General features: G+C 38.1%; 1 protein-coding gene across 21 annotated transcripts in view; it reads left to right on the top strand.

Annotated features, from left to right (window-relative positions):
- SLMAP (sarcolemma associated protein) overlaps positions 1-14,815 on the top strand; it is a 165,823-nt gene that overhangs the window by 67,058 nt on the left and 83,950 nt on the right. For 11 of the 21 annotated variants that reach the window (XM_014596558.3, XM_019495436.2, XM_014596563.3 and 8 more), the window contains 3 exons: positions 3,090-3,237; positions 8,925-8,997; positions 13,020-13,056. In XM_014596558.3, the coding sequence (XP_014452044.1) occupies positions 3,090-3,237; positions 8,925-8,997; positions 13,020-13,056 (258 nt within the window). Of the gene's footprint in view, positions 1-3,089; positions 3,244-8,924; positions 8,998-13,019; positions 13,057-14,815 lie in introns of all 21 variants that reach the window. The other 10 variants (XM_059715852.1, XM_019495434.2, XM_019495435.2 and 7 more) reach the window with 1 other exon arrangement.

Raw genomic sequence — 14,815 nt, 5'->3', positions numbered from 1 at the left:
GTGAAGCACCTACAGATGCACTACAAGGTGCGATTGGCTCTGCCAACTGCTTCCTGTCTCCGATTTTATTTTATTTTTTTTTGACTTGGCACATCGTATAAGTAGAACTTGATTTTTAAGACACAAATTGGGCTTCAAAACTTGACTTGCACACCATGAAATATGATATAATTCAGCTTGAGATTTTTTTTTAAATCAGGATTTGTGGACAGTAAACTGTCCAAGTCAGCATTTCTCAACTTGTGCGTCATGACCGAAAAGTGGGTTGGAAGAATATATGGAAGGGTCACAAACAAACTTTAAAAATGAATCAACCAACTTTTAAAAATGGATTCTCCTTTAAAGGAGAAAAATGTAGGAAACCATGGCTTTTCCCTTGCAGGCTGGCTGAGTTCCAGCCTGCAAGTGGCTGCTTGTGGTCCCCCATTCCCCTTGCCCTGCCCCACACACCCACCCACTGCCCTACATGCTGAGGAGCTGGGGCCTGGGGGGGTGGGAGGTAAAGGGTTGGGAATGAGGGGCACTGGGTTGAGAGTGGCTATTGAAGTTTACAAATGGGTCCTGGTACAAAAAAGGTTGAGAACCACTAGTCTAGGTGGATATACGGTGCATGCATGTGTTTTGAAGGGTGAAAGAAAAGTCTAACTTTAAACTGGTTATGTAGGTATTAGGGGCACAGGCATGTAGGTATTATGGGTGCAGAGAGGAACAACAATTTTTGCCTGATCTGGCCGCAGAAAGCAGTCTATAGCTGTCACAAATGCATGGCTATAGACAGCTTTAAAAAACCCTACTTGGGTGAAAAGCTGACTTCACATTGTATGAGGTGTCAGATAAAAGCGTTCCATAATGTTGCATCTTCTGTAACTTGTGTCTGGGGAGCTCCCAGCTTGTCAATTCACCCACCCCACCTTTCAGCACCAGCTGGGGAGCCCCAAGAAAGAGTTTCCTCCTCTGCCTTTCCCCCCCTCCCATTCTGCAAACAGCATTGGCAGAGAGCTGTGGCCATTGCTATGGGAACCTGGCCGCTCGCTTCCAGCTGGCCTAGATTCCCGTCCCCCTGGAACCAACAGTGAACTTCTGTTTGTTCTGGGGTAATGTTGTAACTCTGTGCTTTGCAGAAATGGTACTGAGTTACAGTTTGGAGCTGCACTTCTGCTCTGTACCTCCTGATCTAAACCAGGGATGCAGTAGTTCTACCTGTTGTATGAGAGGCATACAACTAGACTCCTGTCCAGATAAATGTAGCAATTTTGGATGGGAGAAGGTGCGTGTTTGTTTTGTTTTTGGGTTTTTTCCTTTAATTTTTAAGGTAGGATTAGTGAGACAAAGCTAAAATGATGGGGGGATTAAAGAAAGATCATTTGAATAAATTGAAACTAACTTGGAAGAAACCCTAGAATTTGCTGCTAACAGCTGTAAAGGAAAAAGGCACTGTTGATCAAATGATTTGTCAATGATCTTGAAAGCAAGATGACTTTGTAGGATTTTGATATCTCTAGTTCTGAAAAATTGTGTATCCACACTTGAGCATCTGTTTGATTAAAACATCTACAGGGGGATTTTTTATTTTTTTTTTTACTAGTTGCACTATCCAAATAAATTATTTTAATTCTTACTGTGTTTCTGTAATTTTTAGTATAGGGTAATTAAAACTTAAATGTGTTAATTATGCAGCGAAAACTAAATTGATTGCATATAAAGGGACATTACATTGAAAATAGTTTTCCATTTGACATTCTCTACTGTAGCTAATTGTAACACAAGATTACTATAGCTTTATATATGAGAGGTTTTTTTAGTTTAATTTGTACACATACATTTCATAGACGTTAGGGCTGGAAGGGACCTCGGAAGATCGAGTCCAGCCCCCTGCCCCAGGGGCAGGAAGTCAGCTGGGGTCATAGGATCCCAGCAAGATAAACATCCAGATTTCTCTTGAAAGCGTTCAAAGTAGGTGCTTGAACCACCTCCAGTGGCAGTCTATTCCAGACCTTGGGGGCTTGGACAGTAAAGAAGTTCTTTCTTATGTCCAGTCTGAAACGGTCTTGGAGGAGTTTATAACCGTTCGACCTTGTCATCCCTTGGGGTCCTCTGGTGAACGGACATTCCCCCAGATCCTGGTGAGCATCCCTTATAAACTTATAGTTGACTATCAGATAGTCCCTGAGCCTGTGCTTTTCCAGGCTGAAGAGTCCCATAGCCTCTCATCATAAGGTCTGTTTTCCTGACCTCTGATCATGCGCTTATTGGCTGTCTGTGTGTCCGTGTCTTTATGCTTGTGGGTGTTTCCTTTTTCATGTACTAGAATTGTGACCCCTTTTCTGTATTGCCTCTGGGGAGCTTATGTACCTGCATCACCTTTTGATTCTGCAAGAGTGAGTTTACAGATGGCAGTAACAAATCAGATATTGAAGAGGCAGATATATACACAAAAGAGCGGTGGGAAGATGGGCCTCTTCTGTTTTTTCCTTTCAGCTCATTAACTTTTCCACGTGGGGTGCAAATATTTGGGGTGCAACATCTATCCCTCTAGTCTAGCTCACTCTTCTCATGGGAATCCATGGTGGTGGTGGGAAGAAGATATCCCTATAACTGTGTGTCCTAGTTCCTCATCCTTTTCTTTCTAAGTCCAGTGCCATGTTACACAGCAAGGCTTATTTGCATCTTGGAAAACTGGAATCTTAAGAATATAGCTGCAACTTTAATTTTTAGATGTTTTAATACAATCGTAAATGCTAGCATGATCACTGCAAGAAAGTTTTTTGGGGTTTTGTTTTTGTTTTTATGCTGGTCACACATTTAACCCATTCATTGCAGAAAAAAATTAACTCAAATTTGCTTAATGTTTATGCTGCAATGTACAGATATGTTACTTAACACCTTGAATTTAGTTTTGAGCAAAACTAAAAAGCCATGGATAGACATAACCTGACATTTGGAAATATATTCAGGAAATGGTAATTTGTCTGTACTCTGTATCTTCCCATTTATAACTTGAGTCTGTTATGTAAAATGAACTTAGCTTTGATTTCACTAAACTTTTTTCTTGCAGAAAACTTACTGCAGTATAACTTTTTTCTTTGCAGTTCTACCTTCAAGACACTAAGAGTAGTAACGGTACCTTTATAAACAGTCAGAGACTGAGCAGAGGATCTGAGGAAAGCCCACCATGTGAGATCATGTCTGGTGACATCATCCAGTTTGGTGTAGATGTGACTGAGAACACGCGGAAAGGTAAGGGTATGGATCACTTTTTTTCAATTTTAATTTCAAGTCTCAAACACTTTTATTGGAAGCATTCTGCTGAAAAGAAACTCTAAAAGAGAAACATACTTCAGAGTGTTAAATCGAGTATTATGTTGTAGGGCAGTCTTAAGTGTTCCTGTGTGAGGACTTCTGCTAGTTTTTTAGGTTTTTATGCAGGCTGTTTTTACCCTCCAAGTAGGAGAATCCCAGATATCTTCAGCCAGTAAGATGTTGCTGGTGTGAACAATAGGAATTGCTTGATGGCATGGTCAGCGGAAGTCTGAAGTGGGCCACTTTCTTTCGGGGTCACTTGTTGTTTTTTTTTTCTTCCATACCTGCTGTTGCTACTGGACACAGTGGTAGGGGTTGGGGGTTGCTCATGGAAGTGAAGGGATGAGGGATGTTAAAATATTGTTGATGATTGATTGACTCTCCTAATTGTAGAAGAGGTTCCTTTTCTTCAAACAACGTTAGTCCCTACTTAGTTGTTGTTCTTGGTTAAGCTTGTACTAGAGACCAGCCGCAGGCCTGTAATGAATATCCTCAGAAATTTCTTGAGAAAATGACTGTCCATATGGTTTCTTCAGCATCAGCAAGCTGCCCACCTTCTGAAGAAGTCCTACATGAATAATTTAGCAACGTTTAAGTTTGTTAACCAAATTGAAGAGCTTCCACTGAAGCACAGTTAGTCATCCCTGCTGTATCACAACTCATTGTCCCCTTTCTAGAGAAGTCCTTCACAAAGGTTGTATTAAGAGGGTGTTAAGATGCATAACGTTTTGACCCTGTGGGCCAGATGAGTGGTATGGGTCTGGTCTGTGGGTTAGATCAGACTATAGGGTCCAGCACCATCCCTTCCATGTCCCACACAGCAGGATTGGTCACCAGGGACCCATCACTGCCCCTCCTGCTCCCTGTGTGCCAGGATGGGTCTTAGGGGCCCAGCACCACCCCCTGCAGCCCTGTGCACCAGAATTGGATCCTAGAGGCCTGGTGCTGCCCCCTCTTGCCCCCCACCCCCACACCAGGATTAGGCCCTGGGGACCCAGCACCACCCCCTTCTGCCCCCTGTGCACTGGGATTCTGGGGGCCTGGTGCAGCCCCCTCCTGTCCCTCCATACTGGGATTAGGACCTGGCACTGCCACTGCCTGGCCCTGTGTGCTGGGATCAGGTACCCCATCCAGCATGTATGGCCTAGAGCTCTCCCTGGGTCTGGAAATTTCGGTAGAAGGAGAGCAATGCCACCACTCTCCTGCTGCCAAATGTCCACATGCATGAGGAGCCCTATGGGCCACATGACATGGCATTTCCAGCTGGAATCTGGTCCATATGCAAAGGGTTGAGCACCCCTGAGTTAAGGGAAATAATATGGTATTTAACTGGTGGTGATTGCACTTTTAAACCCAGATGATGCCAGAACAGTGTAGGTTTTTACAGGTTATTTAAATGAACAGGAATAATATTGTGAATTTTGCTGCTGTTTGGCTGTATTTTGTCTCTTATATAAATAAATAAAGTTTCTCTCTAGCTTAGAATTTACTTTGGCCCTTAACATGAAATAGTAAAGAAAAAGATTACTAAGGCCTTAAAGAATATGTGCAAAGGAACTTGGGAGCAGTTCAACCAAGTGTCATGGAGAATTTTTACGCCTGTGAATGCTCTGAATATGGGCAAAAGTAATTCTGTTGCTCACTTCCTTTGCTCAGTTGTTTTTATTCTATCCTCATATACTTGGAGTGGCTTCAAAAGTGAAGGAGGAGTTGCTGTTCCAAACTAGCACAGCAGCTGCTATGCTGTAGGTGTGCCTGAAACTTAACAGTATAAGTGTAGCAAAACTGCTCCAACTTAACCCTTCTTCATCCAGGGTCAATGTTGGAACTGTTCAGCTCACTTGAATGGCTCCAGGTTTATGCACACATAACAATCTCAGGGTAACAGCTGCTGCACACTTCTGAGCAGCAGCAGTTCCTCCTTCACTTTTTAAGCTGCTTCAAGTGTGCATTTGTCCCATATTCCCAGAGCTGCTTTCTAAACCAAGATTACTGGAACAGTAGTTCAGCTCTTTGAAATTTTTTTTTCTAACACGCCCAATTTAATCTTTAGACCTGTGCAGCCCACTTCATTTTATGAGCACCTAGATTTTCTTGAAGAGCTGGTATTGTTGTGAGATGAACATGAAGAAACATTAATACTAAATTATTTTACAGTGTCATGAAATTAGCAACCATTCAATACTGTGTGAAATTTATGTTGGGAATAAATTAAATTAATTCTTAGGAGAATATGTTGTATCCCAAACCAATTAGGAAACATTTATTTGGCAAAACTTGCAACTCTCACCAAAATGTCAAGGGGCTGCTGTGGAGTATTTGAGTGCAAGACAGTTCAAAAACTGAGAGGCCTTAGAGCTTTTACTTAGAAATTTAAATCTCAGTTCTTTTATCAGTATTGACAATAAAGCCAAATTATATAAGGTTTCTAGAAGATGAATCTCAAGAGATCTGTTGCTAGAAATTGGGCAATAGTAATAAGTATTTCCATAATTTTAAATTCTTCCCACCAGATTCTGTAGAGAACTTAGGCTGTAGTTGCTACAGACAGGAAAAGTAGAGCATACAATATAATGCTGTGTTGTTAATGAGTGCTTTTGTGCAGCTTTTGGAGAGGAACATTAGCTCATCCAGACCAGTGAATAAGATTTAAATGGTCATGCTGGTCCATATGACAGAAATTACAATTAAATTGCAACAGCATCTCAGTGAAAATGATTACATGCAAAATATGAACAATTATTGAATGCTCATAGTAAATGCATGGAAAATACCCTTTTTTTATTTCTTTCAGTACAGTAAATTCAACTGTTACACTTAATAATAAGAAGAATGACTATAGAAAAGCTGTATAAAAAGTAGTGAATTCCTTTAATACCAAGTTCCACTGTGATACTTCAGTAGCCCTTTACACAAAGCATCTGAACCTTTTGCAAAAAAAAATTAGTAGGGATAATACAGTGACTGCATGGACAAACAGTAGTGTGTGCCTTCAAATATGCTTGGGTATAAAAACAGTCACTAGTCTGTTTTATTGTGTTATTTTGGTTGGTTTATCCATTTTCCACACAAAGCAAAGACGACCTTGGTTTGATTCATCTTACAAATGGCACAGTTAATAGTATAATGTTGCACCCTCAGGATTGCAATATAGACACTGGATGTATTTATACTTGAGCTGAACTGCGCAGTAGACTAATTTGCTGTGGTGTAAAGCATCACAGTCTACACATGCAACACTATTAGACCACAGCAAGTTAATTTTTGCCACTGTGGGAGTACTGTCAGAGATGGTACTATCTTACAGCAGCGAAAATAACTGCACCTAAATGCCTGTGTAAACACTGGCCCGGGTGTACGTTGTGCTCGATCAGCCCAAGCAGCAGGGGTCCAGACCTCTGCCTGCCACCTAGCCATAGGGCTCTGCATACTGGGGCCTCTCGACTCCCTGATGCCACCTCCTGGAGCCCAGAGCTGACCCCCTGAGTCTCCTGCCAGCCAGGGGCTGCCCTGTATACGCCCTGGACCACAGCAGTTTAAACATCTACACATGCCATTAAGGCACCGTGATAAACTCTGGTGCAATTTGTGCTGGAATTTATCACGTTGCCTTAATGGCACATGTAGATTCACCCACTGGTTCCTCCAAGTTGTGTTGAACTAATATCCACAGGATATTATATAACTAATATCCACCTCTTGCAGAGTCAGTATTTCTGTAAAAACCTGACCTCAAAAAATTCTCATTTAAGTGCCCCAGTGTCAGGAAAACAAATCTCTGCTTATACAGTCAGCAGTAGATTATTTACTTTATAGATGTCAGGGACATCTATATCAGTTATGTGATTAAGTCTAAGAAAATTAAGAGCCATGGATCTGTGCCCTATGTTCTGTTTATCTGTAATGTCTCAGAATTACATGAAGTCCCGAAAGACTATCCTGGATGTTACTTGAAGATCAGGCTGGCTGTGTGCTCTTATTTCAGATAGAGCAAATGGTTTACCTCAAAAGGAATACTTCTCTTAAGTAAGTACTGACTAGGAAGATAGATTATGTAGTCTGAAAGATGTTACAATTACCTGTAGGGAGAAGTAGTATACTCATTTGTTCTTTCTGCTTAATGCTTTATTAAGAACTTAGAATTCCAAAGTTGCTTGGTCTTTCAGCAAGTCTGAAGCCGAGGAGTCACAAAAGAGTTCTCTCTCTTTGTGTTATGGTATCATTCAAGACTTCAGTCACCCTAGAAAATAATTTATGCATTTGTCCAGGTCAACTTGAAGCAAACGTAGTGCTCTAAACAAGAAAATACTTCTATGTTTTAGTATTGGATGTAGAAAGAAATGACTCATTTCTCCTAGTTTCAGAATCATTTACTGTTTTCAGAATCCTCTTCAAAGTGTTATCCCTTTTCTGTGCAGGGATGTCCAACTCATTTAACCCTCCTGAGCTGGATCTGGATCATGGGCTTCCTTGCAGATTGGATTCAGACCCATATCCAGCAGTGGGGCATAATTATTAACCATTACAATAAAGTGACTGTTGTGGATGTTTTATGATTGTAGGTGGGTGACCTTGAGCTGTTGAGTGGCTCCTATGTCTGTTTCAGTGTGTCACATATTCCTGAATCATACAGAAAACTATGGTTGCTAAATGAGTATCTGTAGAACCATAGTTAGGTCTTTATTAATAAAACCACATTATAGAGAGATTGTTTCTAATGTGATGCAAGTGAATCAAGTATTGTGTAACCACAAATTCACTCTTTAGGTCATATCTGTGATTTCAAGTATAACTAGATCCCACTCCTCCAGAAGAGTGGCTTTCTCCCTGTCCTTAATATGAGATGCCCTTTGTTTAGAGTCTTGAAGGTAAGATCTGAGGTCTTCACTATATGCTTTCTAGAAGTATTTCTGAGTTGAGATTCTTTGTCTCCTTGGATGCAACCTCAGGAATATTATCAATGAGTAGCAACTCTGACTCACCCTCTGTGCTGCCCTTGTTGGTTCCTCTGTTTGTAAATACAGATTTCTAGGTAGATCCCAGGAATTAGAATTTTATGTTTGGCGGCATAGATATGTCTTTTTAACTTTGAACTGTTTTGCTTCCAGGTGTAGATTATTAGAACTCTTCCCAGTAAACAGGGGAGTAGTTCAGCATATCTAGTATACCTCTGTTCCTGTCACTTCACTCAATGAGGGCATATTCCATTTTTTTGCCTGATCTCTCATGTTGTCAATGTGTTTAAAATGTATAGTTAAGTTTCTTGTCGGTTCATAAGCTTTTATTGGAAAGAAATGTTGTGAGCTCCACTAGGTATGAAAGATTCAGACCTAGAACACCTTAAGTCAAGAGTTGGCGCAGTGTCAACTCCTCAAGCTTATGATCGGCCAGCTTTTGCTTTCTCATTGGGAGGTCTGACAAGGCAGACAGATAATAGAAGTCAATGCTTGAAGACATCTCTCATCTTCTCTTGTCCTTCACTTCACAGTTCCTAGTTGCGTGGTTGGCCCAATAATTACTACAATATAACATATTTCCTAAACCAAATTTTTTAAATTTTCCATTCTTTAAATTATTCAATAATAATTGATTATTAAGACTCCCCTGTTCTTATTTCTTTCCAGTTACCCATGGATGTATAGTCTCCACAATTAAACTATTTCTCCCAGATGGTATGGAAGCTCGACTACGATCAGAGTAAGCATGCAGATTTACTTGTATCTGTTAAAATTAGACTATTTTATGCTGAGCATCTAAGTGTTGAATTCTGATGATGATAAATACAAATTTAAATATGTTAACTGATACACTTGTATAGAAATGTGTAACATAACATGCAAAATCTATGCCCATCTAGGCATATGTAACCTAATGAATGATAAATGGCTAAAGCAGTATCGATGTGAAAGGGAGAATAGTGGGGTGACAAAATAAAGGAGTGATTTCTTATCAGTAAACCTGGTAATGTTTAACACTTGAGAGTCAAATATATGTTAAAATAATTTATTTTCTGTAAGCAAAATGGTGCTGTGTATTATCCAGTTGGTCAACAAGATAAATGTATAAAATAGGAATTTGAATCATAGCTGGAAACTTCTGTTAATGCAGTTGAATTTATAAATAACCACATTTTGGAAAATGATTAAGGGTTTATATATTCACTGGTGTTACAGCTTTGTTAATCTACCCTTGCCAATCTAAATGAGTTTCCAGCTTTTTAGTGCTGGTGAGAACATTAATTTTATGTTGATTAAAGTACTTAGGAAAATTAGTTTAGTAAATTATATGATTTTTGTCTTTCCTATTAAGATTACATGGCCTGCTGCCTATCAAGCAAGTTTTGAAAAAAACTCTTTTCCTTCTCTACCTGAGAAACTAAAACCAAATTGGAAAAAGTAGCTACTGCCTTTAAAAGATAGGCAAATCCAGTTTACATCAAAACAAAACAAAAAACCCTCTCTGAAAAAGATTCTCTTCTAATTTTTTCTGTCGGATAAAATCCATTTGTGCTTTATACTACTATGCTGTGCAACTCCTTCTGCTGCCTTTTATCCTTTTCCTGCTGCTCTTCTAGGCTTGTACGAAACTCTGAGATCTATTCTTCTTCCCATTTTTGTAGTAAATTGGTGCCTCAAACCTTTCTGCTCTCACTTATGGGTAATGTGGCTGCTATTTCATTTTTGCCTTTTACACTTCCAAATGGATTACCACTTGGAGTTAAACTGCTTCTATTTGTTTCCTCCTTCAAAGAGGGAAGCTAGTTTCTGCTCAGTCCCATATAAACTATCCCGACCAAATTTCTTTTAGACTTGGGCTAGAATTTGAGTGGGTTTTCTACATCTTTGTTGTTGACTCCTGTAATTATAGATAACTTTTTATAAAAATGAATTTAAGCATTTTTATACATTTTTATAATGTTTAATATGGAAAAAACTTTAAATAGTAAATTGTGAATTACAGATTTTATCATTGTTTTATAAGGAGTTGTAATTGTATCTTGGTTTGCCTGTCACAGAGCTTCTTCACACTTGTTTCATTCACTGTTTGTAGCTTATTAAAATATTTTACTTTGGGCTGTTACATGAAGATTCACACAAATAGGGAAAAATGATTTGCTGGAGGAAAACTGATTTGGAATACGTGTAAAATATTATGGAACACACAAGTAGGTTTTTACACATAAGTAATAATTTTGTTTCTTCAAAAGTTTTTAATAATATAGGTGGGTAGTGGTAAGAATATTAATAGTTGTTTCAACACTGGAATTTTTTTTTAAATTTGGCATTCTCTCTAATTTGGACAATAACTGAAAATTTTATGAGAGTTAATCTGCTTTTTTAAAAGGAAAGTGGTAAATAAGCACTGAGGAAATATAGATAATTTTTGCATATATTGGCTAAAAACCATGAGCTGCATATAATAGTATATGCTATATTTTCTTTGAAGAATTAATGCAGTACTGTTTGGTTTTCGTTAAACTTCACATGTATGCATTTTGCTGGCAAACACTGCTTTGTCATTTGTGTTTTGTAATATTTAAGAAAATGCTATACTTGAATTTGACCCAATAATAATTGCGCATTGTTGCTGAATTGCCTGTTGTTTCTAAATTATGTTAGCATCTATTGTAATTAAAAAACATATTTTCCTGAAGAAATCAACATGTGAGAACCATTCTTGTTGTTCCGTAAGCACAGAAAGAAATTGAGGATGTAGTTCCTTTGCTGTATTCATTCCTTTGGGTACTGATTGTGCTGAAATAGAAGTATATAAAATAGAACCAGATATCTCTCTCACTTGGAGAGTATCAAAGTATTGTAACGGGCTAGCCAGAGAGGTTGTGGAATTTCCATCCTTGGAGGTTTTTAAGACCTGACTAGATAAAGACCTTGGCTGGGATGATCTAGTTGGGGCTGGTCCTGCTTTAAGCAGGGTGTTGAACTAGATGACCTCCTGAGGTCTCTTCCAACCCTAATTTTCTATGATTCTGTGTGGGTTCTGCAGACATAAACTAAGCTATGTATAGACAGGACAGCAGGAGTTAAAAGAAAGCTTTCTTCCCCCCAGTTAAGTGGTTGTTTTAAACAACAGAATATAAGCAAAAAATTTTTGAAGCAGATGACTAGTACCCTAAATTTAAATAATTGTTACTACTATTTTTTTGGAAGTTGTACAGATATTATGTTTATCCACAGTATTTTGAGGTCTGATTGAAAAACCGCTCAAAGCTGCTTACAGATTTCTATTGACGTCAATAGGCCATGGAGCCTTAGCAGTTTTTTGCCTAACTTTAATAACTCCTCAAATTGCCCAGGTTCTCCATCAATCCATTTATTTATACCAAATATTATTTCTTTTACTTTAGCAGCATGATCGAAATATGAAATATTTACATTGATTTTTATTGCCCTAATTGAGTTTTCAGCAAATTGAATTTAAAGAATTCATGTGCGCTGTGCAGCTCACCATGTATTTTCTAAAGGTGCAAAATAATGCAGTGCTATTTTTTACAGCAGTTGTACTAGAGTAAATGTACACGCCATTCTTTTGATGATGCTGCTAGCATGAAAATGAAGCACGGGGTAAATTTTCTTTATTTTTGTAGCATATGTACATACGGAGAATATTAATATAATTCTCTGAAAATATAAACATTCTTGTAGTGTCATATTTTGGGGAGAAAACGGGGTGGGGAAACACTTTTTTGAATGTGTTTTAGGTCTTTAAGTTTGGCCTAATGAATGAAACAAAAACACAGTTGCTGTCACCTGCACTCCATGCAAATGCTGCAGAGTTTTAAAGGTGGAAGAGCACATATAAATGAGCATCCCATTTCTGGAACGGTGCAGTTTCTTATCCTTAGCTTTGTTTTTTTTTTCTCTCTCTCAACCAAAGTAAGATAAGTTGGGACAGTCTTGGGGGTAGAAGCAACTTTGAATGGCTCTCAGTGAAAGAGGGACAAGATAAGACCTGTCTTCCTTTTACTTAAAAAAAAAACAAAAAAAAAACAAAACAACCTGGTGTTTGGAATAGTTAGGCTTCTTTCTGTGTTTACCTGATGCTTGCTTTTGACAGGGGCATTTTGCCTGTGGTGCCACCTTCCGCATCTTACTGTGAGGATCTTGGGAGGCTTCTTGTACACGTGTGCTCACTGATCAAAATGGCATTGGATGCCAGAGCACTTTGGCCCATATGATTCTCCTTGCTAATTCCTTAAGTACAGGAGCACAAATCTTACTGAATTCAAAGGGAAGTGTAAGCTCTGGTGAATTTGCTGCTGTTTCAATTCCCTACCAGTGTCCTTTACCCCAGCTGTCAACCTCTTATACTTGGTTGCTACTGGATACTTCACCATTATTTGTATTCCCTTGGAATGGCAAATTAACCAAAGTTTGCTTTTACTTATTTGGACTTTAAAAAAAATCTGATTTTCTAAATGTTTTGTACTGTTTATTGTTAAAGTCATGAAAGTTTAGAGGATGCCTCATTGATTTGTTTATCATCAATTTAGAACTGAAAGCAAGGATTTGAAAAACCTACTTCCACCACTTCGTTTCACAAAAAGAAATTCAGCATGCACACCATAAAACATTGATTAGGTTAAATATTTAACAGGAGTACCAGCCCCTTTGTGCATATTTGAACTACTTTTGTGTTCCATTTTCCTTTCATAATAGTATAATTTAAGACTTTATTATTTAATGTTTTCTTTTTTTCAGTGTTATCCATGCTCCGTTACCAAGTCCTGTTGACAAGGTACGGTTTTTGCATTGTCTGTTTTCTCAGTTAAAAAGTATGAAAAAGGTAACAGAATGAGAGAAACCTAATTACTTTCTGAGATGCCACTCATTCGAAAATTTCACATGGTTTAATATTTTGTTTACTATTTCTTAACATAAATGTTGCTGAATCTCAAAATATCGTAATTATAGAGGTAGGTGCCCTGAGGATTTTATACCAGTCATGATCTAAGTAATACATACTGATTAGAAAGGGCTGTGGTAAGAGTTAATATTTGCTGTCATTGTATATTTCAAGAACTAATAGGGGGTGTTAGATTTTATACATGAAAAATATTCCATTACAACTTAATATTGCCATAAAAAACTAAAACCTTCCTTGGCTGTTTTTGTTTACAGTGCAGTAATATACTGTCACATCACAAAAGTTGGCATGTTGGGGTTTGTTGAGGGTAATGCTTAAGTTTAAAAAAAACACAAAAAAAATTATTTTTTGTAAGGTGCAGGCCTAACAGAAGAATTAGAAAAAGATGGCTTTGCTGCTTTGTTAAATACATGTTTTGCACTTGCTAGAAGCCATAGAACAGCTGGTCAAGTGTGGGCACATTGGCAAAGGAACATGAAGAATGACATACTTGGATTAGTGGAAAACAGCAGGGCTATATGGAGCTACAAAGGTGGTAGCAAGAAGCTTGAATTGATGTAATCACACAGATTCAGGGAGAGATTAAAACAAAATGAACAAAATGAGGCACAAAGATGATTTGTGGTAGCATTGTATGGGTTGGAGTACAAGAGTAAATGTGAAGATGAGGGAAGTCAGAGAGGAAAATGCTTCAGTAATTAAGGCAGGATATTTAAATTAAAACTTAAGACCGTGTTAGCTCTTACTCATTGTTTATTTTATTTTAATTGTTATGGAACTTTTTGCTCAATGGATTTAAGGATAAGCTATATTTGAACTGGTTAAAAAATATTTTATTTGTTGACTTGAATTGTAGTAATTTGGAAGATATCTAGGGAGTGTATGTATGTTCTTCAAGTCGCTACCTGCTCTAAGCATTATTAGTAGGAAATTAGTCTCCCAGTTTCTTTCTGTTGCTCTTGTCTTTGGAATCTGTCTTTTTCTCTGTGTTAGGCAATGCCACCTTCCATTTTTATGTATTCTTTAGTATTATTTCCAGAACAAAACAAAAAAATCTCAATTAAATGTCTCTACCAATTCTGAGTTTTATTTGAATCATCAGGCATCACAGAATGTGCATCTTTTGGGGAGGAAGTATTTCTACCCTGATTTGGAGAGAGGCATTCTGCAAAACATTGTGCTGCCTGTAAGTTATCTTCTGAGATGGTTCAAAGGGTCAGCTAAGCCCCACACCAAAATTTCTTCATATAAAATCAAACTTTTTGGTCTTTGGTACACACACACACACAATATGTAGCAATGAGAGCCTTCCTCAGAATTTCTCACTAAAATATTTTTAACCTTTCATTTGAATCAGTCCGCTGGTCTGCCTGTTTTATTTCATTTTTTTTCCCTTTCCCTTTAGCTTAACAATTATGCTGGGTGCAGTCAGGTTATATGAAATGTATGTTGAAAGACTTTTTACCTATTAAATAGACTGAATAAACATTAGACTGAAGTTGATATAAAAAAGGTTTTCTACAAATCTGTGCCATAAGCATTTTCTGCATCCTTATTGAGGATTTTTAACTTCCCAGACATAGATTGGAGAACAAATGCTACTGATGGTGGTAGGTCTTAGATATTTTGG

This window comes from Alligator mississippiensis, chromosome 12 (genome assembly GCF_030867095.1).
Source record: "Alligator mississippiensis isolate rAllMis1 chromosome 12, rAllMis1, whole genome shotgun sequence".
NCBI lineage: Eukaryota > Metazoa > Chordata > Crocodylia > Alligatoridae > Alligator > Alligator mississippiensis.
The sequence above is the reverse complement of the archived record's forward strand: the minus strand, read 5'-3'. Positions and strand labels throughout refer to the sequence as shown.